We start from the raw sequence: 21,639 nt of genomic DNA, 5'->3' as shown, positions 1-21,639 counted from the left end.
CACACTCGACAGAACAGAAACAATTTCTACATATCTGATTTCATCGCGATTTGATCCCGATGATCATTAGCATAGGACATCATATAGAAGAAAAAAAAGAAAAGGGCCATTTATATTAACATTTTGCGCCTTTTGTACGCGGTGTACACCCACTTTACACGTTATTTGTGATGATTGTCAATATTGTTAAGAGATGTATTGGTACTATGACATTAATAAATTATTAACAAACATCAGTCTCGTGTCTTTTTTTGTTATTCGCTCGTTGCATTCTGCATCCTGCGAAAAAGAAGGCAAACGACGTATCAGTCTCAAGAGCTTGGTATATTTATTTACATAGATAGTCGTACATATATAAAGTCATAATGATATAGTTCATCCGTCGTTTTTCTCATTCAATTGCAGTGCGCGTGCAAAAGTATCGTCGTCATGGAAAATTATAATCAAGCCTTTCATGACATATACATACAATATCCTTATATCCTAATTGTTTAATTTAGCAATTATCATACTTGTAGTTTCGTTCGCATAAACTTTTATTGCCATAATCCTGCATAGTTGTAGTTGTAATTTGAAGATAATAATGAACCACCTGCTGTAAATAGCCGAGTACCCGATGCGTCATAGCAATGTGTATAAATGGCGGGAGATAAACGCATATATTGGACACCATCTCTATAGTCCTCGTGTGAATACTGGTATCCCACGGAATAAATATATAAATTGATATATAATAATACGTAAAATGAATTAAATGGGGCGTCCACAGAATGCACAGATTACAGATTGGAATATAATAAAAACCGTGCAAGTGATTGTCTACTACTATTTTCCTATAATATGTAATTTTGTGAACACCTCATGTATAGTGATTCACAAAAAAGGTTAATCTAATTGTAAAATAAGTTCAAGACTAATAAAATAATCTTGCAGCTTGTACTCTTGCTGCTATAGCTCGCAAGTCATCTAATTACTTGTCAACTTGAATAATGTGAATCATTGTTTTTAAACGATGCCAGACTTACCACGTATTCTTTCGAAGTTTTTAATATGACAGTCTTAGAATTTATAGAAGATTCCAGATATTTCTGAGCTTTAATGTCGTAAAACAAAAGCATTCCTAGACCAGATCCGATTGTTAGAACAGATCCTTGGAAACTTGCTGATGTAATGCCAGATTCGCTATATTTGTATCCAAAAATTTGTTGTTGTTATTAAATGATTTTAGAATACATTACGAGAAAAAAGATAAAATTTCATTTACCTAGATGTTATTTTTTTAATCGGTTGTAATGTACGTGCGTCCAGCAGGAGAGTATAAGATTTGGATCTAATCGCGTATACTCCCTCGTCCTGTACAGCAAGACAAACATTTTCCGGGCAGGCTGATGGCAGTTTTGTAGATATTTTCTGTCTGAAGGTTTCGGCCGACCAGATATGTATAAAGTTATTGAGGGTCAACGCTACAATCTCCTTGTACGCTTTATTGAATGCTAGCGCTCGCACTTTCTGTGCAGACTTGCATTCCTTCACACAGACAGGTTGAATCAACCTAAACAGAAATGACAATTATTAGAAATTATTTCTTAAAAATTAACGGCATTAATAATATTAAGTATTAAAAATATTAAAAATAAAAATAAAAATAATATTAATAGCGATAAATATTTTTGTTTCCAACATTCTAGTACCTCACTGCAGAACCATTAGATAAAAAAGATTAATATATTATGATATGTATTATAAAAAAAACCATCCTGAGTTTTCGCTTTTAATTTAGCAGAGAAGGCCAAAGTTTGGTAATTATGCAGTATAGGGGAAGCACCTTCGATGACCTTGACCTTGACATATGTTGTCAAGGTCACCCTCCTGAGTGACCTTCAGAAGGTTTTAGCCGTCGCTCGTTTTTTATTAAAAAGTTATAAACAAAAAAAGTTTCGAAAATATAGCAGTTATTTTAAGTACTGAGAGGCATAAACGACTAATATTACGTTTTTCTTTAAAGCAGAGAATAATTTATTTTGCGAGAAAGTCGCTGCTTTACCAAAACACAACATTTAAAGCAGTAAATTGTTGATAAATTGAAATTTTTTTGTTAAAGCAGAGAATACATTATTTTGCGAAAAAATCGCTGCTTTACCAAAACACAACATTTAAAGCAGTAAATCGTACCTATGTAGGTTAGTGACGCGCTTTAAAAGTATTTAAGTGTTTAAAGCGCGTCAACTAACCTATATATGCACCTATATATGCTATACTTTCCAAACTTTTTTTGTTAATAACTTTTTAACGAATAGCGAGCGACGGCTAAAACTTTCTGAAGGTCACTCGTGGTCATGACCTTGACAACATATATCAAGGTCATTGAAATCGGTGAGGTCGCCAAACTTTTTTTTGTTAATAACTTTTTAATAAAAAACGAGCGACGGCTAAAACCTTCTGAAGGTCACTCAGGAGGGTGACCTTGACAACATATGTCAAGGTCAAGGTCATTGGAGGTGCTTCCCCTATACTGCATAATTACCCAAAGTTTTAATCGTGTATTTGATTATACCTATGTGGCACATCAGGAGCTTCAGTAAAATCGCTGTCAATACGCCAGAGAGCCATTTTTGTATCTCTCGAGCCCGACACTAAAAATTCATCGTCCAGCCAGCACATGTCGAACACCCAGTCGTTGTGGCCTTTCTCGCCGACGCAAACTGGATCCAAAGTCGGTAATTTGTATATCGCTATTTCATTAACATTTCTCGCCCGGGTGGATAAAAGATTTCTATATAAGACAAAAATATAGATTAATCTATGTAGATGCGAGAAATTATTTCTTTCTCTCCGAATACATCAAAAAGAAAAATAGAGTCACCTCGAGGGATTGATTTGAATGGAATAAATGCCACATTGCTGCTCGGGCATAACGCTACCACTCTGTCCATGAAGAGATGGAATCTGGTCTAGTTTTTGCGTCACTACGTTGTAAACCAGAAGCTTATTGCACCTTGTACCGAATACCACTTGTCTATCACTCAACCACTGAGAACAGAATACTCTGTTTATGTTGTTGTTCAAGCTGACCGGGTATTCCTTGATCAGATTGTGGGTCAGTATATGACGGAAACCGTATTCCTGATTGATATTCCGCATTTCTCGCGTGTTTGTCTCGCGTGCGCGCACGTAATCCACAAAGTTGAAGGACGTTTTCAAGAATTGCTTGTTTTCGGTCACCGTCTGGGCCTCATCGTCGCTCGACTCGTAACGCACGAAGTCGTCCGGGTTCCTGTTTCTCTCGTGTCGCAATGCCAATCTGGAAAAAACGGACAAATTCAGTGATGCATATGTACAGCATAATGTCGAAATTGGATGTTGCGTTAATAATCTTTACCTCTTAGCTCGGCGCTCTTCCAGTCTACTATTATTAGCGCATGGAGGATGCCTTCCATACACAGTCATTCTTTGTGTCTCAGCCATTATTATAATTAAAAGGACTTTGACGGACTTTACAATATTTTAAGCAACTTGCAAGGAACACTGGATTATCTTCTTGTATAATAAATAAAATATAAATTCTCCAATCAACGTCGACAATCTACGGTGTTATGACAAATATAACAAATGTAGGTTTATTTATAAATAGGCTGATGCAAGAGACAGACTCATCAAATATCTTCAATAAGCAGAGCTTGCGATCCAAAATAACGAAGAATTCGGTCAGTATAAATTTTTTTCAAATGCTCACTCTTAGTTTATAACAATATTATCTATTATACATCTATTATATAAAAGCAGTGTTCTCTTTTAAAAAGCTATAATTTTAAAACTAACAATAAATTGAATAGTTTCAATGAAGAATCGGCAACGTTTAGATTTTAGAAGGAAAATTAGCCAAGTTTGCAAAATAATTTAAGAATTAGCATTTCTGCACAATATAAATTATGTAATTTCAATGACGTTAGAACAAAAAAACTTTAAAGTAAAGACAGTTTATCTTTGTAGACTTTCTTCTTATCTCTGTATACATTTATTATGCCTGCGTGAGTGTTTGTTTTTAAAATAATCTCCGTGAACCCGCCAAAAATTTCTACTCGTTCTCGGCTAAGGAATCTAAGCGGGACGCGAGCTTCTTTCCTTTTCGCTTCTTCCTCGTTACTCACCGTTCCAACAACGACAGTCTCCCCTGTATACGGGGACAATGGGAATGTCGCGACGCGGCGATTCACGACGGTCGGGCCGCGGCAGGCGTCCTCGGTCTTCAATTCCTGCCCGTGGTCGTGCGCGCGACGCGCGACAACTCTCTTTCTCTCTCTCTCTCTGGGATCGGGACGCGCTCGACAAAGAGAGGTCAACTGAACTGCTGTCCGTCGTCGGGAACGGGGACCGATGCCAGATCACAGTATATACAGTAGCGCAACTCCTCTGATTTCGTGTCGTGTTGGCCAAAACGGATTGCGCATGCGCGAAATAAAGCACTATTTCTGTCTCTTTTCTTCTTACTGTCTTTCCTTTTCTAACGGATTTAAAGGCACATTTAAATGCCTAAAGGTGAAATTTCATGGGCAGTGAAAAGCAGCAGCAAATTGTACTGATTGGCTATAAAATAGAGAAGTTCTCCAGTTCCTAGAACTTCTCTATTTTGTAGCCAATCAGTACGATCTGCTGCTACTTTTCACTGCCCATGAAATTTCACCTTAAGGCGTTAAAGTGCTATAGACAGCTATAGAGTGACTTGATAAAAGTCGGAAAAAAATTGTGTAAATTGTGTGATTGTAAAGTGTGTGATTGTGAAGAGATTTGTGAAGTGATTGTGAAGTGATTTGTGTATTGGAAGTATAGAAAGGAAAGTTAACCTGTATAAATTTTATACAGGTTTCCTTTTCTTTGAGAGCACTTTGATCTTAGCTTTGTTTCAGATTTTTTGCTATGAGAAAGAATTAGAAAATGAAAAAAACTATTAAAGGCCTTAAAAAAGAAAGTCATTGGTGTGCAGTGACAGGATGTATGAGCACCATAAATGTGGAAAAACGACACTTCCTTTTTCCAAAAAAACATAATAGGTACAATACTATTTTAATAATTGTTTACATGATTATTTCATTATTTGCGTAATTTAATTAATTATTTTGACATACACAGGTGGTTGGCATGGGTTCAAGCATGCAGAAGATTGAATTTAATACCAAAAGGCCCCGAGTATGCTCACCGCAATTGTCGATTGTGCCATGTACATTTTGAAGGAAATCAGTATAAAATCGTCAAAAGTCGAGCTCGCCTTCATCCAGATGCTGTACCAACAAGATGTTTAGAGTTTACCAGTAATAAGTAAGTTTTCATTTATATTAGTTTTAATTACTCTTTATTTGGAAAAATCTAGTTTTGATACTTGAAAATATTTTTGATAGTAATATAAAATAATTAAAAACATATTATTTTACTGCAGTACTACAGTTTCTACAGTATCAACAGATGTAGTATCAATGGAAAATGAAAACAATAATATGTAAGCTATTTTTGCATTTATTATAAAAATATTAGAAAAATTAAATTTAAATTAACACATAACTCAAGAAGCTGAAGAAGTTTATGTATTATTAGTATTACAATGCGCGAATTATACATATATTTAGTTTTTAATATTAATAAGCCTCTGCGCACAATTAAAGAATATCGCCTGGCACGATTAATTCACTTTACCATAAGCGACTCGTAAGTCTTTCGAGACGACGGCTGTTCGTCGTAATAGATATCTCACGCTTCTTATTCGTGCTGAATGGAAATCGGATCTACGAGGCACGGAAATTGTTAGGTATCGCTTTTACTACGCGTTTGCAGGCAGCGATCATTTCTTGAGATACGCTTTTTCCGATATCAATGTACTTTGACGACTGCTTTTGCGGAATATTATGTACGAGATCCCGGATCGAATAAGCTGGAAAACTAGCCGTGGATACATCGACAGTTCGTCATTCGCGATTTAATGATTTTAATCATACAAATTCGGGCGATTCGTCGGCCATTAAATCGACTCGCGTCGTCACATCGCGTCGTGTCGCGCAGTATCGCAATGAAGTTGCCGCCACAATCGAAATTTTCAGCTATTAGCCTAACGTCGCATTTAACATGGAACGGATCATCGATCGACTCCGAGCCGTTAAACACTTCCGAAAGCAGCTTGGCAGTCAAAGTATGCGGACAGTATAAAAGTACAATCAGCGTCGTATCTCGATAATAATTAACGATCCGGTGGCATGAGTTTAGTGAGTTTAGTGCGAGTTATGTATTGGTTGGAACGTGTAATTTCGTAAAATTTATGCGCGAAATCCACCGTGTCGCGAACGCAGGGCGACGTGTATTTTCGAGTTGCGCATTCCGCTGGTTTTATCCTCGATTTCAGCTAGAATACTCATTCGTTCGAGTTATGTGTGACAGTAATCCTCCTGAAAGTATGGGACATAAGACATAAGTCATTTCGAGCTCGAGCGTGAAAAGTACGCGAAGGTATATATAGTGCAGCGAGTGCGTAGCGTCGCCGCCGCCGCCGCCGCCGCGTCTCGCCGCGTCGCTATGAAGTTGGCCGCGCCGATTTACGAAATTCCTCCGCCATTTTAGGTTCTGTCGCGTTGCATTAATTGACGCGACGCGACGTCGCGGATCGCCCCGCGCCGCGATCATACGTTTCTCGCTCGTCTCTCATCCGCGTCGCTATGAAGTTGATCGCGCGATTTACGAATCGACGTCGCGGATCGCGCCGCTTCGCGATCATACACGTTTCTCGCTCGTTTCGCCAATCGTGAACAATGCGCGCGTCGCGTATTATACGGTGCACGGTCAACATCGGGAGTGCCGATAACAAGAAACAAGTACCGCGCGTTCGTCATTTGATGATTAGCGCGCGATCGTAATTACGTGTGCGCGAAGTCGAGTGATGTGGTGTGATATAATGACTAATGAGTTGTGTACCTTAACCCTTAACGGAGCAACGACGCGGGAAGTCCGCGCGAGAGGAGGAGGCGGCCCAGGGACGGCATCAGGCGCCGGCGGAGCAACCACGAGTGAGTAATTCATTGTTTATTATTTATCATCTGTGGAATTTGTTTATCCCTGTGACAATCTCATTCCATACAGTATTCTACCCAGTATTTTGCATATCGTGTAACACAATTCATATAAAAAATCTAAATTATTTTGAGATATATATTTAAGAAATATTTAATACATATGTAAAATGTTTAATATTTTTAGTATTTTTTTTATGAAAAAATATGTAAAATATCTGAACATTTTTCTAACATTTATAATTATTTTAAATTTATTTTATTTATATAAGAATTAAGAATTAAATTTTTTAAATTGAATTTTAAAGAAGTATGTACTTATTGTTAGAAAAAATTCAATGTGCGTTATAAGTATTTATTTTTTACAAATTTAATTATTTTGGGCACAAGTTTGATTTGGATATATTTGTATTTTACAGATTGACGTAGTAGACTACAACTCCGCTGCTGCACATCGTACCGGTGAGTTTTAATTTTTATTTTAATAATGGATTTATGAGAATTTTATATGAGATGTGTGTGTGTCTTTTCTAAAAAATTATGTTAACAAAAATTTGAATTTCCAATATTGTTTGATATATCTGAACGCATTATTTATTCCTATAGTTATAATCTATTTAAAAATTGATATATGTATATATCTAATAACTATGAATTTATGTATTAAGAATATTATAGATAAAATAATATTTCATAAATCCATTATGTACTTTGAAATGGATAGGCTAGAATGAATTTATACTATTGTTTAATGGCACTAGATTATTTTATAACTGTCAATCAGTTTTCACGTTTTGTACGAAGAATACACAGACACAAAGTATATACATTTATAAAGTAGAGTTTATTTATAATCGAAATGTTATTGATTGGCTTGATCATTTCCTAATTTATTTTATACATATAATTTATATTTAATAAAAAGACGAGAGTGTTACTTGCACTTATACTTACATGCATTACACTAAATCTTTTACATAGCCTATCCATTTATGTTTGTTGAATGATTTAAATTTATGATTTAAACGATTTAAATTTTTGAAACAAAATAACGTGAAACGTGAGATCCCCTGCCCTCCCAATAAATTTTTTATCGCGAAACAAAACAGATTTTTTTTATTTATTATACCAAAAGTTTAATCAATTACACATGTGTTAGTTGCATTAAAATATTTAAAACTACAGTAATTTTTTAATTATTTTTAATGTATTAAGTATATTGAAAATAATTCTGACAATGAGTAATTATAATTATATATTGAATAAAATTGTTTAATTCTCTATTATCTAGTAACATAGTAATGAGATAATTATTTTAACATGAAAATTTATTAAAAACATCGAGATATGAAAAATTTGTACTGACAGTAATTTTGATCGTACCTATAGTCCCTTATTCATTTAGGATCTCACGTATAATTGTGGCATTCTAAACTTTGGATGTTGCTAATTAGCCGAAAATTTTTTCGGCATATGGATCTGCTGACTTATCATTCGACAATTTTGTTACGTCATTGTTACCGGTCAGTTTTCTTTATGAATCGGTGTAAAATCTAAGTTCTAATCGCAAAATAATATTGCAAACAATGCATTTAATTGATGTTATTTATATATATAGCTTGAATCAGAAATTCTGTAATTTATAAAAATGTGATAAAAAATATTCGAGTACTAAAATATAAAAGAAGTGCAGTATTGATTATATCTAATTATTACATTCTGATAATATTTTATTGCGAAAAAATATTATAACGTCCTGATTAATGTTATCGCGATTTTTGATAAATAATATTTATGTACGATAGATTTTACAAAAAAATTTTTTTTTTTTTTTTAAATTTAATTTTATAAGTAATTAATATCTAGTATTTAATGGAAAATTAGTATTAATATTATAACGGAGCATGATTTATATATAAAAACGATGCAAATAATTTATATATATCGTGTAATGTAAATAAAATAACAGAGACGTAACAAAAATGATCGATTCTCAAGCAAAATTAAAAACGTAAGTACATTTTTTATTTAATGTACTGAGTGTATATAAGGTGGATATTACATTAAGTAGGTAATTCAATCAACGTAGAAGAATTGAATTTTTTATTTATTTAAAATTTATCTTTTTTTTTTTTTAATTTAATCTTACACTATAATAATAGAGACGCGCAAAGTTAGACGAGGATAAAATCAACTTCTTTATTTTCTGCAAATTTCTTCGAAAGTAAAGCATATCGCATAGAATGGTAAAATACTTGATACTGCTTTCTGAATGAGAGCGTTTAATAAAACAAGTGGTTTTATATTTAATTAATTAATGAGAGCAGCGAATTGTTTGAAGTGTATCTACATAAGCGTGCGCCGGGTTAATAACTCGCGAAGCGCACACGACTTACACACATTGTCGCGTCGGATTTCAAAAGCGTCTGAAGTCTGCATGGACCGTAGATACTGCGCGCTCGCTGACAAGTTAATTAAGCCACATTCCGCCGCTATTCCGAAAATGCGGAGGACGTGTAAATGACGTGTGCGAGCGTGGTTTTCACGTTGCCGGCAGGTCGCCGTTTCATATACCTATTCGAGATATATAGAGTTATTTTAGTTCACTCATGTCGATCCCACATTCTTTGGAATTTCGCTATGTGCAATTAAAAATGTCAATAAATTCTTAATAATATTTTAAATTCAATCACAGTCAATATTAATACTACTGTTATTCGATTAAAGTGTGGCATACTTCCATAAAGCTCTATATACGATATTTCAGAGAATCGATCAAGAAAGAATTTTGATTTAATCTTTTACTCAAGTTTTTTTAATTGCGCGATATATTTCGAAATTGTATTTTTATGATACGGAATGTTAGGTAACGATCGCCTATTCGGCGAGTGAACTTATATCCCTTTTGAAATCATAAACTTTTCTTTTAATTGTCAAACCCCATGCTAGAATTAACGTGCTTAAGTGATAAGCAGATTATTAATTTATCGCTTCGGATATTCGTATCGGGATGTAAACGTGGGGCGTTATCGTTAGCGATGGGGCTTCATGATAGTTTAATCACGGAAGACCACTCTGATTTGCGGTCGCGACACTGTGTATATTCGCTGATGTGACACAGACACATTGCACACGGAAATGCATTCTGCGTATGTAGACGCAGATACATGCAAATACACGATCTGACGGAAATGAAGCCCAATTTGCATACGCATGTTGATTATCACAGTTGCAAAGTGCACCGAGATATTTTTACGTTGCCACCGGTGCGCACCCGCGGGAGAAATTGTCGTTTTTTCCACATTGATGGGGAAAAGCGCGCCGCTACCCGCCACCGACCATTTTTTACATCGTGTTATATTTTATTTCGCACTTTATTTTTCCCGCGAGAAACCGCAGCGTGGCCGATGACTCGTGGATAAATTTTACTTTTCACAGTTTAGAATATATGAAAAAGTTTGGATTATGAAAATTCTGCGGAGTTAAGGTAACCATGAAAATAATTTGCGTGAAATAAATTTTCGGCGAGCGGCGGGACTTTATGGAAAAATATATATTTGTGCACTGCTCTCTCATCTCGAATGCCGATATGTTTGAACTTTGAAAGGAATACTTGGATATAAATGTCCAATTCGGTGATGAATAAACTGATAGAATAAATTAGTGGTTAAAATCTCCGTAATGACGGTTTTTTGAAGAGCTTTGCTTTATTAATTTATCGACATGTTATTACTAAAGATATAAAATCCTGATCTTATTACTGAATGTGCTCGAGCTCACAATCAGATGTGATTTATTAAGAATGAATTATGATTAAGAGTACGTCGGAGACTTTCCCCTTGCACGTTCCGTGTTTATAGCGGTGAAATTAGTTATATATTACCGCGCGCGGACTACTTCGAGTAATCTCATTAGGGGATTGAGAATAATGAATTAGTTACACGCGCGGAGAAGTCTCTACTGCCACGATACACTAATAAACATGAATAATTTAACGTATACGCTACATTTCGTCATGCGGATGATCAATTCCATTTTATTTCTCTATTAGCCGCTTAAACATATAAAAAGAATCATTATTATTTCTCAATATTTATCGGATTATTTCAATATTTTATAAAAAATATCGAAGATTATAAGAAGATTTATTTTTTAGTATCAAAGCTTTACTTTCGAAGAAATTTGCAGAAAATAAAGAAGTTGATTTTATCCTCGTCTAACTTTGCGCGTTTCTAATTATAGTGTAAAATTGAATAAAAAAAAAAATTATAAATTTTAAATAAATAAAAAATTTAATTTTTTTACTTATGATTAAATTACTTAATGTAATAGCCATGCTTATATACACTCAGTACCTCTTTATAATTAAAAAAAACATGCTTTAAAACAGGGTTAAGATTTTGTTGTACATTTTAGGCCGATGTCTTTAAAATCGCGTGCGTTTTCTGTAAAAATGTTCAACTAAATCTCAGTTCTGCTTTAAAATATTTTATTGAATAAAATAATAGTTGTGCGCGAAGATATATTGTGGTGACTCAGGGAAATAAATAGGACACAGTTAACAGGAAATTTCACCAGGATTTATGCGAATTGTAAAAGCGCCGGTACAAGTGATATCAATAAATAATTAAAACTCCGAGAAACAACAGTGTCACTCAAAGCGACGATTTCAATCGGGCGATTAGGTGCGTCAATTATGCAGTATATCGTTAGTCTTTCCGGCCACGATGCTTTATTTTAATCTTGTTTAGTTCGCCTCCCCCTGGAATTAATTAAAACTTGACGGAAATCGGATGCAGCTTCGCAGCGCGTCGTACGACGATCGAACTCCAACTTTCAATATGTGCTTATCAAACGGATAAATTATACTGTCTTTCGCGTGAGATTTAAACTATAGCCAAGAATGAATTATTGAAAGCGGATAGTTTAGATCAGTTTATTGTTACTTATTTTCTTATAGTATGGTATTATATTGTTCATCGTGAAATATGGCCTAAAACGTGATGTCATCCTGTTTATTTCGTAAATCATTACATTTATGCAGCGCTATGATTATAAGCGATTCCACATCATTAGAAAATAAAGTCTAAAACCGGCATTGTTTTAGTTGAAAATTTTTTTGAATTAAATAAAGTTGCGATTTTAATATAGTTAGCACAAAATATCTTTCGCGAGTTAAGCTAGTTACTTTTTTGGGCCACTAGAAAGAAAATCTATCGTAAAATTTCATAAAACGGGCAATCATATTCTCGTTGTAACGAAGGGGATTGCTTTTGTGGCCTGAGCATTCGCCTGATGTAGCACATGTGCGCCACATTGCGTCCTGAATATTTCAATAAGTTCCATTCGCCTCTTTTGCATTCGTTAACACTTGCGAAAGTGTTGGTTGATGTATATCCATCGAGAAAGGCCGTCGACTCAAAAGCAAGATAAAATATATCGGAGTATAATATTAAATTTGCATTAGTTTACAATGACAAAATGGAAAGGCAATACTTGAGGTTATTAATCTAAGATGATCTCTGTGGCTTAAGAAATGTATAATATTTTACAATATACGACGAAAAATATATATAACATGAGATACCATTAAATATATTTAAAAATTAATTTATGTTTATATATATAATATCGCGTGTGATATTTCGATAACTTGGACATCGGTTTTAATCTTACATATATACGAAATAATGCAAATGCTTAGTAAATTTATAGGAAGCATATGTTCTATTGCGGCAGACAAGAGGTTGTTATTCCTGAAATTTCATGAGCATTGTATAGAAAATCTACAGTCGTGATTTTTCTGAGAGAAAATGTATTGAGAGCACCACACAGAAGAAACCTTTCGTTTATTACGTCATTTTTGTGGAGAACAGCTTCGAGAATTCAAATGCTTATGCGTTTGAGTTTTCGTTATTCTCTTCAGTTCTTTATTCGAACTTTCGAAGGTATCTCTATAGTTCTTCGAGCGAAATGTGTTGAATATCTGATTTTATCATAAAATCCATAAGCCACATACAGTATATCATAATATAGTACAGCTTACATTATAAAGAATATGAAATTTTTAGCTGAGATAGTCAATTTAGTCAAATTGAGACAGTCAAACGTTAATTGTACGTTACATAAATATTATTCTCTTGGCAAAAGAATACAATAAACATTGATCAGAAAAGAATGTATCGGAAATTCGCGTAAAAGCTCGCGATTTGATTTTTCTTAATCAAGCAGCTTCGATACAGCCACGTTAATTAGAAGCCTTAATTTATAGAAATGAAAAAATCAAGTCAGCAATGTTGCGAAGTGAATGAAAGCATCGATCCCTTCATTTAAATACGGAAGAATTTTTTGATAACATTTGGACAATTATTTTTATATTTATTATCGCATATGCTTTGTTCCTCTCGATGCATTCGTCAATTTATCAACACTCTTATTTTTTGCAGTCTCAAAGAATGCAGATATACCTATCATTGAATAAAATAACATTATATAACATGAAATTGATTATAGGATAAAAATTATATTAGATGGTAGAAATATTATTCAATATCGTATTTAGAATCCAGCAAGTTTCACACACAATCGTTTATTTTCTTATTATCGTTATTAAAAAATAATTAAATTATTTTTTTAGTTATCACCATAGAAATGTCTTATTTTTAGATTAGATTTGTCTTATTTGAACACGACGGTTTTATTTCTGCATTTAAACTTTTTTCTATGATATAAAACAATTGAAGACGCGGCAGTGATGGTTTTGCCTGCTCAAGAAAGGAAACGGGAGGAAAGGAGGCGAAAGCTCGTGAAGTATGGATTTTCTTGCTTTGTTATAACATATGCATGAACGGTTTACTTCTCGCGATGATGGCTTTTTTGTTTCGCCGAGTATGAGAGACGGCGATGGCGGTTCGTTTGATCTTAAAACGGATTTCTTCAGATGGATATGTTATTCATTTTGCATGCACGTCTCGTATGATACATCAATAATGCAACACACATCAGCCTGATGAAAATGCTCGGACGTAAAAGACGAAAACTTATATATTTTACAGATCGAATTTAAATTTTAATATTAAATTCTGTAATTATGTATGCGGTTTTAATTACAATCTAAATTAAATTCACATTAACTGCATCCTTTTTCTATCAACATTATTATATCATTATTATATTATAATGCGATTATATATTATATGGACGATGTTGTCTATTGATTGGCATTATCTTGTATTAATGATATTTTTTAACGTAGGATACATCTCTATATGATTACAGCAAAGATTTGAGGTTCCCTCGACCGTTCAGTCTCTCGTATCAGAGAGTTAACTAGTGCTTCGAAGTTTAACGGAAACTGTAACTCCGTTCCGTTCCGTGGCGAATAATGCATGGCCAGCGAAAGGCTTTGATTTCGCCTCGCCGGGAACGAAGTTTCATTCGTTTGCGTCTTGTAGTTATCGTGAGTAACATCTTTCGAAGGCATTTCACGGAGTTTATAATTATTTACAATTATTCGTTCTTCCGCCTCGTGCTTCGAAATATTGCGTTGCCTGAAAAATTGACATTTTATTCAACTTCTGTGTTTTGTAAATAAAGTTAATAATTTTTAAATTTTAAAGAGAAAAGTAAAATTCTATACTTAAATTGCATTATTCATTATATTGCAATATTTCTTGTTTTATATTATTTTGCTCCTGTTTTTATACTCGTTATATTTTGAATGCCTCTTTTTTCTGGACCTTTGCTTAAAATAGAATAAAATATCTTGTGAGCGTGAAATTACGTTCGTGGAATAAGAGAGCGCGAGCGAATTTTTGATGGTAAAGCTTGTAGACAAGCCAAAAACACACAATGCTGTACATTCGTTGCTTCAGCAATAAATTTGCTGAGGTAGCAGGTGTATAAACCTTCCTGAAATTGACGGATCCCACTGTCGTGCCAAGGAAAAAATATATGGTAAATTCCTAACTCGATTGTCCCATTTTGATTATACTGTACTTTCGGTTATACTTACTTATTTATCAAGAAATAACTCGAATTTTCGAATACACTCTGAGGCGCAATAATATTTTCTTGATAAAATTTATATTTATTGAAATTTTTATAAAACACAAAATAATTATTGAAAATAACCAAAAATTGATATTTTTGCTATTGGGCAGGATTTGTCGTTTAATAATAATTTTTGTGAATTTAAATAATAATTTATATTAATACTCTCACTGCCGCGTGTGTATCATTTATGATATACTTAGAATTTAACCACGGAGGCCAGATGTATCGCAAACGATACATCGAGCAATCAAGTCAAAAACTGTAAAAGAGAACGAAAAGATAAATGGAAAGACGTAAATAAGAATCGGCAATAAAATACAACAACTGATCAAAAAACAGCCTTGGCCTGAGAATGTAATTTCTTTTTATTCCGCTTGGCAGTGAAAGTGTTAACTTCTTTTATAGAGTCTCTTTATTTAGGTAATTCAACTCTTTACTATTAAACTTACTTCGATTCACACGTTTCATGTTGTTTAATGTTACTATATTAAGCAACTTCTGTCTCGTATGAAATCTGAAACGTACAAATGTAAATCAAAGCGTTGGTTAGTCACGCGGCGTTGGTGTAGACAAGAATAGGGATGATAGATGATTAGCTTGTTCTTGCTTGAAGATTGAGGGCCATTAATCAGTTTAGTTCGCTTAAATGACCACGATACCTCGAGAATATCCAATTAAGCTGCAGTGACAATAGCATCAGTAGCCTGCAAGACACGATGCCGACTTTAAATATTAATCTTCGCATTGTGCAACGCTAAAACGGAATCGCGTGATTATATGAATGATTCAGTAATGACTGCGATTGCAATGCAGAAGCTAGCTCCACTTAACCTTAAAGCACAAATCTTTTTTTAATTCGACTTCTCTTTTATCCACGAATTCTCTTTTATTCTCGAGCGACAATTGGAACGCGGCAATGAAAGGGAATTACTAGCGTATGAAAATTTAATTATGTTTTAAAAGGAATGTTAAATTTTTATTGCTTTTAATACAATGTCCAGTTGTACGTCATAGTAACATACGTTGGAATTATTTATTGCAGAGTTAATGTTCTAGTCATCAATATTGCACGCTAATACTGTTAATGATTTCAAAATTAATGGATATTAAATTTGACGAAGAGTATAGTTGTTATAATTCAATAAACTAATATGTAAATATGTTTTCTTTAGTGAAATTTTTCTATGACGTTATTTGCAGGCTTTGACTGTTTATATTTTTTTTCGGTTTATCTGGATAGTATTTATATTAGAAAATATAGTATTGTAAACTTGTAAATATGTATCGTTATCTTTATCAGTGAGATTAAGTAACGTGAAGGATTAATTTCCACAAAACACTTACAATTTATAAAACGGTTGCGTGTCTTCATTTTATTTAAGAAAACCCGTAACAATATAACTATAATATATATACTTTAAGAAAAGAGATAAAGCTTTAAGAAAAGAGAAAGTCGATAGTTCACTTAAATCTTAAAAGCAAGATGAAACGAGCGAGTAGGCGTAACAACTTATAAACGTGGACTATGAATGGTGCAGCAATTACGTCGAGGATTCTCTTACGAAGACATCGGGCGCGCCGATGATATTAGCATGCTACCATCTGGCATCTTATCTCGAACTTTTAATGGTGCATTTAAATTTTTCAAGCTCAATGGAGTACTCGTCGGGCTGCATTTTGGAAGTTTAAACTTTAGTCGAGATTTTTCAAGAGCATTGTCTACAGTTATCTTAAAAATTATTTGAATCTAATTAATTTCAGTTAACTGCTTGAAAAAGTAAATTTTACAGAAATGTCTGACACCTGTGTATATTTATGTATGTATATTAAGATGAACAATTTTTTCCTATTTTATTAACTTTAATTATGATTTACAAAGAGATAGATAGATTCGCTGTGTTTCGTGAACCTGTTAATCTTGTTACAATATTCGCGCGCGCGAATAAAATTTAAGATTCCGCGTTAATTCCTATCGCTGCTCGTTGCACCGCGAAAAAATTCAATTACTCGCCGGAAGGTCCGTCCTACGGCTTTACTTATGCGACTTCTCGCAATCTTTCAAGTCTACCCCTTAAATAACACTTTTCTTTCGCCAGTCTTAAAGACAAAATCGCAATTTGCCGCGACGAACATTCTTGCAAAGAAGATCCTGGAAGCTTGCGGATGAGCGCGGCTTCTCCGATGCGCGACTTTGCATTTTAAAACCAGTGATCTTACTTTCAATCAATTTTTTTTGCGCTCGCAACTGCTTTACATAAAAAAAAATTGCACCCGTCACCCTTTTCTCGCACCGCCGCGGAAAGATCGCGCGCATAATTTTGAGGGATTACACCACAGCACTCGTGCGGACCTAGATATTTCATCGTTTTTGTGTCGATAATGCGGTTTTAGCTGTAGACGAGAAGGATTGAAGATAGGACACCTCGTAAAACTCAGCGATTAAAATATCATTATCGTGATGTTTTTCAACTTCGATTGATTGCACGAGATGCCTAATCACGTCGTAAAAGTTCCTATGTTTTTATATTCTGCTGTAATCTGTTTTGCGTTATGTGAGTTAGGAAGAAAGAAAGAAAATGGCATGTATTCGAAGATACGCGAACATTTATTTCAACTGTACTTTTCACAAGTTACTGTTACGTAGTCACGGTTCTCAAAAACTTCGAAAGAATTTTTTAATCTATTTGTTACGAAGTTTAGATATTGGAACGTTCGACATTATTGAAGAAAATTTTTTTATTTTTTTATTAGAAAAGAATCGTTTTAATAAAGCTGAGAAGAAATTGATTAAATAGAAACATAAAAATAGATGCAATATTCTGCAAACTTTTAGGTTGTTTCAATGAAACTGATCGAGGAAGAGCTTAATTAAGTAGAAATATAAAAGTAGATGCAAAATTTTTAGATAATAATTAAGAGAAAGTACGCTATATTTTATGATTTTAATGGTAGAGTATTTTAATAATTTTTTATATTTTGCATTGAGAGATATTGTATTTAACGAAGTTAATAATTTATTAAATTGGAAGCTCTGAGTGGCCCCTATGTTTTGAAAACCATATTTTATTAGAAAAAACTTTATATATTACGTACTGCAGTATGGCGTGGATTGTCAGTACTTCTTATTAAAGAGCTAAATCTCTGGTAATTATAATACGATTTTAAAAGAGGTCTATTGAGGAAAAATTTAGAGACTAAAGAATCAGGCCATTTTCCATACGATAACAATTTTTGCACAGTAGGTATAGGCAAGTAACATAGAAGATTGCTTTCTGAAGTAATTTTTGGTATAGTGACTAACTACGGGCGATACTTGTGATAATAATGTTAAGTGGTACTAAAAGTATTAGAGGTAGTATTAAAGGTGAATGAGAATGGACGGTTTTTTGCACTTAAGTGGTGCGTGATGAAAATTACGTTCATAAACGATAAATAGGTTCGAGAGGCTAACTTCGCGAGAGCACGATGGAGATTTGCAGAAAGTAATAAAATCGCGAACGAACAATGAAACCTTACCGCAAAACGCCGTATATAAGAAATAAAACGTCCACATCAAGTCATTTATCTCTTTTTTTTTCGATCAACCTTCGGTACGCCATAAACATTAGATCAAGACGTGAGCGCGAAGGCAGCTTGACGAGGTCGAAGTTTACGTCCTCGTAGAGCAGAAAATCGAAAATGTCTCTTCAGATACGCGTGATCTGAATAGATGCACGTTGTCTTATTTGTTACTTTTTCAATTAAAAGTTTAAAACGAAAAACGGGGAAAAATTTGATAATAAAATCAATGTCTGATTAGTCACAGATCAAGCATTTCATAACTTCACGGAACAAGTTGATGCCGAATTTTTATTAGTCTTATACTTTTGCAAAGAATTGAATTAATCTCTCATAAACTAAAATATTTCACTAAAATTTTTTTTTCAGAATATTAAAAAAATAGTAATAGGCGTTATTCACAACGTATCAAAGATCGATCAACAGAGCGAGAGAAAGAGAGGATTTCTAACGGTAAGAGAAATCTGATTATTTTACCGGAATCTGAGACGTTTTCATGCGTCGAAGGACGGCGACGTAATGATACAATAGTCTTTCTCTCTCTGATATATCGAAGGACAGAAGGAATATTACCGATCGAGGCTACGTGCGATAGCATTCTTTGAAATGCCGATAAACAATGGAAGAAAATCAGTGACTAGTCGATAGCCAATATACGAAGGAATGACGGCAGGAATTGCGAAATGGGAAACAGGGAGCTTTAATATTTGCGAAAGTTTATCGACGTGCACGGTCGAAGAATTTCGTTCACAATAACATTACGTGTGCATATCAAATTCATACTACCGGCTTTTAAATAAATCTAGATTTTCTTAATGATAAAATAGTTTTACAATTCAATAGTGATTTTAATAACTAAATTGATTTTTACAATATCCATATTTTGATGCAAAGTGTCTTTATTTTAATTGTAATTACTGAAATTATTAAATGTATTTTTAACTTGGTTGACAACATCATCTAGCTTTTAATCTGATTAATAATGTACATAAGCCTTTCTATTGCTTGGTTGTTACTTATCCCGTAATCTAAATATACAAAATCCGTCAAAATTTGGTCTAATTATTCAAAATTAGTTCTAACAAAGCCCTTTAATTAATACTTGTTTTAGCTAGTTAAATCTTCATTTTAGTACACAGTTAATTCTAGTGTCTAGCTTTAACTAGTTCAAATTAGTATATTGATGGCAAAAGAGCCTTATTATTATAAGACTCAAGTTTTTACTTAAATTAATTTTTAAGGTATTTTTGCTTTCCACATGAAACATACTGTAAAAAAAGTATTTTAAAATTATCAAAGTTTAATCTTTAAGAGATCAATTGTTGACGTCTTATTTTGTATATATTATGAAACAGGAATATAATTAATTATAAGCTTTTTTTATGGTAACGTGACAGTGATACAAAGAACAAGTTATTAAAATTATTGAATTTTCTATTGGACTATTGAAGCATATATTTATCTACCATGATATTTGCGTAGTGAAATGAAATGGAGGCAGAATATTTCATGCGGTATTTATTACGATAAATTTGTAATGGCGTGACAGATTAAACGAATTTAAAAGAACAAATTGTTATCGAAAATATATTGTATATTGTATATTTTTATTTTTATTTTTTAATAATAAAATTTAACATTTTCTCTTTCTTTTTCTCGCATTGCACACCTCAATGTCTAACTGCTTAATTTTTAGGTTGTTGAAAAAGTTGACACGTAAAAAATTATAAATTATATCATATACATATATATATATATATATATATATTATCTCTATGACATAATACATAATATAATATATTCTCGATTATATTTTACTATAATCTTCGGGACGGACATTGCTCAAACAAATGCCGCATTTCGGTTATGATTTACAAGGTGCGAGTACTCCAAAGAGACTGTTTAAGGATAAACGCGACAGCATGACTATAGCGTGACATAGACGGCTCTAAAAGGATAAAGCCTAATGCCTTCTATGCACGATGTTATCTTTATCGTACGTCCCGGATTTGCTAACATATTGTGAGAATGGATGCAGCTGCGGATTCGCGTCCCATTTGTGCCTTTTCTCTTTATTTCTCTCTGATTCTGTCGTTACAATTTTGAAGAGCAACTACTACTGATATTCCGTATAGAAAGAACATTCGTAACAATAGAAATACGCAGCGATGGTTGATGCTGCAGGAAAAAATTTATGTCGTTCTTTTAAGCGCGTAATTTCTTATAAATTAAACGAACGATTACTCCTATGTCTCTTTTAAAATAGTCTCGTTCAATAAAATTCTCTAACGTCTGCCATCGGAGTCATTGATGATATATTGGTTCAATTATTTATTTCTCAAGTTCCTAAATCAATTTACAGGCTTCATATATTTGAAATTCGACACATGCACTTAATGATACAAGATGATTATTGATTATATTCTATCATAGACATTTTTTTATTTCTTATTTTTTAAAGAATATTTTTTAAATAAAAAAGTACAAATATTTCTTAAATAGTTCAACTTTTTCATGGTTTACCGTGATTAAGGATAAAATATAAATTATCGTGCTGTCACTGAATATGCCAAGAATTTTCACAAATATGTGCGGTATTTTTTTGTATCTGCATTAGAGTGGAATCGTGCCAAAATTTTTCTCTGGAATATCTTCATTGGAATTCATTCTGCAAAGTAACGCAAATCAAATATTTTACATTAGCGACTGGTGAGATCAACATTGCAATTCACGTTATATTTAAGTTGGCAAGTTAAAAACACGATCTTTCTTTTGGTTGTAAGTAGGACAGCTTTGATCACGTTAATAGACTTTATAGCTGGCGAATGAAATAATCAGTCGATACCGACTGTATCAGTCATGGACAAAAGTTACAACCATGCATCGCGGCAAATCCACCCGCAACTTTTGGCCGCTCTCCCACTACAACAACATTTGCGGGAATCCTGCCGACCCCAAAAGGATACTCGGACGAACGACG

At 33.5% G+C, this 21,639-nt stretch overlaps 2 protein-coding genes across 3 annotated transcripts in view; one reads left to right on the top strand and one right to left on the bottom strand.

Annotated features, from left to right (window-relative positions):
• Positions 1-305: 305 nt before the first annotated feature.
• Positions 306-4,501, bottom strand: LOC143905274 (DDB1- and CUL4-associated factor 12 homolog). Of its 2 annotated transcripts, XM_077420586.1 has the most exons (7): positions 4,149-4,501; positions 3,380-3,583; positions 2,864-3,301; positions 2,555-2,773; positions 1,265-1,552; positions 1,026-1,182; positions 306-695 (listed from the first exon to the last, which is right to left on the bottom strand). In XM_077420586.1, the coding sequence occupies exons 2-7, from the start codon at positions 3,463-3,465 to the stop codon at positions 537-539; spliced, it is 1,347 nt and encodes a 448-aa protein (XP_077276712.1). In that variant the 5' UTR covers positions 3,466-3,583; positions 4,149-4,501; the 3' UTR covers positions 306-536. The 2 variants fall into 2 exon arrangements, with proteins under 2 accessions (XP_077276712.1, XP_077276713.1); XM_077420587.1 differs by lacking the exon at positions 3,380-3,583.
• A 1,022-nt stretch (positions 4,502-5,523) lies between these two features.
• Positions 5,524-21,639, top strand: part of LOC143905271 (uncharacterized) — an 80,928-nt gene continuing 64,812 nt past the window's right edge. Inside the window, exons 1-2 of the mRNA XM_077420581.1 lie at positions 5,524-7,043; positions 7,466-7,508. The gene's annotated coding sequence lies outside the window, so the exon portion shown is untranslated. The remainder of the gene's footprint in view (positions 7,044-7,465; positions 7,509-21,639) is intronic.

This window comes from Temnothorax americanus, unplaced genomic scaffold, assembly GCF_048541705.1.
Source record: "Temnothorax americanus isolate GAGA-0224 unplaced genomic scaffold, ASM4854170v1 Scaffold6, whole genome shotgun sequence".
Lineage (NCBI taxonomy): Eukaryota > Metazoa > Arthropoda > Insecta > Hymenoptera > Formicidae > Temnothorax > Temnothorax americanus.
Note: the sequence above shows the minus strand (reverse complement) of the source record. Positions and strands in the feature narration are given on the sequence as shown.